General features: G+C 38.9%; 1 protein-coding gene across 1 annotated transcript in view; it reads left to right on the forward strand.

Moving 5' to 3' along the window:
- The window catches only part of dgke (diacylglycerol kinase, epsilon), a 22293-nt gene that overhangs the window by 13393 nt on the left and 3976 nt on the right, over nt 1–4924 (forward strand). Inside the window, exons 7-10 of the mRNA XM_032524252.1 lie at nt 184–297; nt 461–532; nt 1694–1821; nt 4337–4448. Coding sequence (XP_032380143.1) covers nt 184–297; nt 461–532; nt 1694–1821; nt 4337–4448 — 426 coding nt within the window. The remainder of the gene's footprint in view (nt 1–183; nt 298–460; nt 533–1693; nt 1822–4336; nt 4449–4924) is intronic.

A 4924-nucleotide genomic window follows, 5' to 3' on the forward strand; every position in this document is an offset into this window, starting at 1 on the left:
GAGCAGGTAACCATAGTCCTCAGAAATCCATTAGAGGTTAGAACGCCAACACAAAGAGAGGAAGGTAACTTTCCAGTGGCAACAGAGCACTCCTGGAAGTGGAACGTTGTGGGTACAGACTACAGGCCTGCTGACACTCAGCGTAAGGCATACATATATTTATATCCTGCACGTCCTCCTCAGGTTCTGTCCATGAACAACTACTTCTCTGTTGGGCCTGATGCTCTGATGGCGCTCAACTTCCACGCACACCGGGAGAAAACACCCTCCTTCTTCTCCAGCCGCATCATCAACAAGGTCAGAGATGCATCATTAATGTGCAGACGTTTACTGAATTAGAAATAGCATATTGATACAGAGGCGTTGCCTCTGAATAGACCGGCTTCCTCATTGTCAGAAGCATCGGATACATAATGCGCCTTATATTAATGCTTACTTCTCTGTTTGTTCCTTTCCCCAGACTGTATATTTCCTGTATGGCACCAAAGATTGTTTAGTGCAGGAATGTAAGGATCTGGATAAGAGGATTGAGGTACAGTAGCTGTGTGCATGTGATGAAGCGTCATGTTGATTCTTTCTTCACCTGTGTACGTCATCGAGAGAATCCAACAGAGTCGGCCCATGTTTTCCCTATTTGGAACATGACTTGCTACAAATCCGACTTATGGGCTAAATTATTCATCAGGAGGCTCTCTGCCTCTTACCAAGCTGTCACTACACATTTGACTTTCTTCTTGTCTGAATAACAACAACAACTTTTCTGGAATGGACAGTCACAGGTTAACCCCTTACCTGTATGTGTGTAATTTGTTCATTCCATCTCCATAATGTTGTATTTTGAATGGGAATATCCAGAGAATATATTTAGGGGAGTTGACATAAAGACTGGAAGCAAGGGAGGGGCAATTAGCCTAGCTCTCACTGAACTACATCGACCACTTCCCAAAAAACCACAGTTTCATGTTTCTGTTCTGTCAGGAACCCTCCTGCCATAGATTTATTGCAACACATGGAATACAGTTAACCTTTGTGTTGTCTTCCCATCGACCATGCAACTTTAGTTTTCCTGGGCCAAAATTAAAAATTAAAAATATTAGGTCATCTTTTGTTGCTTTCGACATTTTGTCACTTTTTTTCCAACTTTGTTTTGTCACTTTTTCCAATATTTTTTGTCATTTTTTTCTGCACTTCTTGAAGTTTGTTGTTGTTGTTGTTGTTGTTGTTGTTGGACATTTTTTCACTTTTTTTTAACGTTTTATCTTTTTTTTTTTTCCAAGCTATGAAATTTAATTTAACCGAATGTAATGAAAGTAGTAAACTGGTCATATATTTTACTTGTTATGAGCGTTGTAGGGAACCATCCAGGTTATATCCAGGGTATTTTTATTTTTGACAATTTGGTTATAGAAAACCACATTTCTAAACTAAAAACTTTTTGAAAATTGCCCCAAGGACAACAGCAGGGTTAAGCTCGGCGCTGATGGCTCCGCTCTTTATGATGCTCCCTGGACTAGCCAAGCAGCATGCTAAGCTAAAACAGGGAGCCCGATGCAGAAACCCCCAATGGGTATAAGAGTGGACCTAAAGCAAGACATTGGAAACCAGTTTAACCCTTTGAGTCATGTCGTGTCTGTGTGTGTGTCTGTGTATGTGTGTGTGTGTGTGTGTGTGTGTGTGTCTGTGTCTACTGCAGTTGGAGTTGGATGGAGAGAGGGTGGCCCTGCCCAGTCTGGAGGGCATCATAGTTAGTAACATTGGCTACTGGGGCGGAGGCTGCCGACTCTGGGAGGGAATGGGGGATGAACCCTGCCCCCCCACACGGTAAGACCTGCTAGGGCTGAACAATGTGTTGTTTCTTTAATCGTTCTCGTCATCGTCAATGTCAACTTGCGCAACAAACACATTTGAGCTACACAAGGAGAGTATCAGTAGATAACTGCCCTTTAAAACGTTTAAAACGTTTTAACTATCATTCTTTATTGTAACCATGCCTTTTGTGTTCAGTTAAAATATTCTCAATAAAAAAAAATGTAATAATTTCCTTTCAGTTTTTGATTAATTTAACAAGTAATTTGTTTTGTGGCAGGAAGGCAGAACTAAATATCTGTTTATGTATTGTGTTGTTTGGGAAGGAGTCCGACGCCAAATAAAACACCTTTTGCTGTATCTTATTTAGGGCTACACAATATATCGTTTTTTTTTTTTTATTGTAATCGCAATATCAACTTGCGCAATATACACATTGCCAAAGGCTCCGACATATCACAATAGACACTTTTGTGTTAGTTGAAAGAAAATATCAGTAGAAAATTACAGTTTGAAATGTAACAGTCATCTTTTTTAGTTGTGCTTTTATGTTAAATTAGTTCAATAAAACATTGTAAATGATTTCCTTTTGGTTTGTTGAATTTTAGCAGAATACTAAAAGCAGCAAAACTGAGTACACTTTAATATCTGTTCATTTATCGCAAGAAATATTATCGCAACCAGAGCCAGACCAAAATATCGACGGGCCGATATTATACATTTCCCTATATATCGGTATTGGCTGTTTCAGAATCATTTATAATGAGAAATAAATGATTCTGATAAATACTAAAATATTTTTTTTTAAATAAAAACAAATAAAAACGGACGGTCAACCATGTTGGTGTTGCATAGTTTGTCCACCAGAGGGTGCTATACAACGTCCCTGTTGGCAACACTGATTCTTTTAATGTCAGTGTTTTTGTTCAAAAGGACTTTAAGTTTTATATCTTAAGTTTGTATTTTTATACATTTTATTAATCAGAACTTTAATATATTTTGATGTTCCTCTGTTCTGTTGTGACAAAACAAATTATCATATTAGTGAAAACTCATGATTAACTAATTTTAGGGAAATTTGTTTATGTTTTGTAATGTGTTTCTGGATTATTTTTTTTAAAATAAATCGGCATATCGGATTATTAAATAACCAAATATTCGTATCGGCCTTAAAAAAAAATCAGTCGGTCTCTAATCGCAACAACCTTATCGCAACATTTTCCTTATATTGTGCAGCCCTAATCTTAATACAATTTCATAAAGTCCCAAAAATCTTAGAGAAATCCACAGGAGTCAGATGGAGAAAGAGTTTCATGTGCTCCAAAAAGATTTGGGACGCAGTTTAAACCCAAGCATGCTCTGGAGACCTACTGGCCATTTCTTAATGAAACCCCCCCCCACCACCTATGTTTAAATATTTATTTTTTTAGGACCTGTTGCTCAGGAGTCAGATTTTCCTCACTGGGTGTGTTTTTATTTTTGAGACTGCCCCTTTCACCGTTTATTTTTTATATTTTTTATAGAGAAAACAATTTCTGCTGACAGTGCACCCTTTAGTTCTCCTCTACCCCAATCTGAAAACGTGAGCTGAATCTGCTTTTTATCCGTCCTTCACACGGTCTCTCCCATACAGGTCCTCCTCCTCCTCTGCAGTCTTACATTTGCTGAAGTCATGTGTTCTAGGTCTTATGTCATTTCCTACATCCATGTAATGCTGCCTCTAATGCTCATCAAAATACGTTTTGGGGTGGCAGTAGCTCAATTTGTAGGGAGTTGGGATGGGAACTGGAGGGTTGCGGGTTCAAGTCCCCCATAGGGATGCCAGTACCGCTCGGGGTACTGGCAGCCCACTCACGCGGACATCTCTCCATTAGTGCATGAATAGGTCCTGGTCCTATTTCATGTGTAGTGATTTCTAACAAAACTAGAGTCTAAATTGTAATTTTCCCCACTGGGGATCAATAAACAGTATAAATTATTATAAATGATTATAGTTCTTTTTATTCGCTAGTTCAAATATAATCAGCTTTAAATGTACATCTCACTATTACTCTGTCACTTTTATTCAATTTGAATACATTTATTTACTTTGTAAGTACTTTTGTGAGTCTGCATTTTGTTCTTGCTTTTGTTGTAAAATAGGTCTTAAATTTGACTTTGTGAACCCTATAGAAACCCTGTTCAGAGAGAGAAATGCAAAGACTCCCCTTTATCATAAACTATAAAAGCTATATAGCTTGCAGTGTAAGCTCACAGAGATTGTTTAAAATCACAGGGCCTATATTCATAAAGAACCACAGTTTTTATGCTAACATCCGCAAGCAATATCGTTATTGCGATGTTCAACGTTATCAAGTGTCGTGCAGCCCTGCTGTGAGCCTCGGTGAGTACATCACCAAAATTTCAAATGAAAGTAAGCAGAATTCATCCCTAGTTATTGTTTATGCTATGATATTCTTACTGAAGGGGTTATCTTGAGTGGTCTGGGAAACCATGGCAACTAACAGTGAGATCCCGTCTCACCCTGCAGGTTGGATGATGGTCTGCTGGAGGTGGTGGGCGTGTTCGGCTCCTTCCACTGTGCTCAGATTCAGGTCAAGCTGGCCAATCCTGTACGGCTGGGACAGGCCCACACTGTCAGGGTGAGGCCATAACACACGCACACACACGCACACACACACACACACGGTTTAACTCCTTAAGAGGGTATGGAGGAACACAATGAGGGACTCAAATTAGTTTTCACTGCCATTTGCCACGTCATACTACTTGAGAATCTAATTTAAAACTAATCTGATTTAAGCTTTTGCTTTTTTGTTTCCTTACTCTGCTCTTTAACCCTTCAGAAACAATATGTTTTGGTTGCCACTGCAGCTTGACTGTGACTATGACAACAACAGGACACACGAGAGAAAAAGAATTTGAATATTATTTGAATACACAAGGTTATGAAAAACACAGGGTTATGAAAAACATTAGGAAAAACATTGCTGTGTAGGTTTGGTGTTGCAGGTGGGGTTACACAAAGTCCAGGCTTAAAGCTATAGTGCGTAGTTTCTGTTGTCCCCATGAGGAATTCTAAGTAATGGTAACAAAACTGTCCACACATGAAACAAGC

The sequence above is a fragment of the Etheostoma spectabile genome, chromosome 2 (assembly GCF_008692095.1).
Source record: "Etheostoma spectabile isolate EspeVRDwgs_2016 chromosome 2, UIUC_Espe_1.0, whole genome shotgun sequence".
NCBI lineage: Eukaryota > Metazoa > Chordata > Actinopteri > Perciformes > Percidae > Etheostoma > Etheostoma spectabile.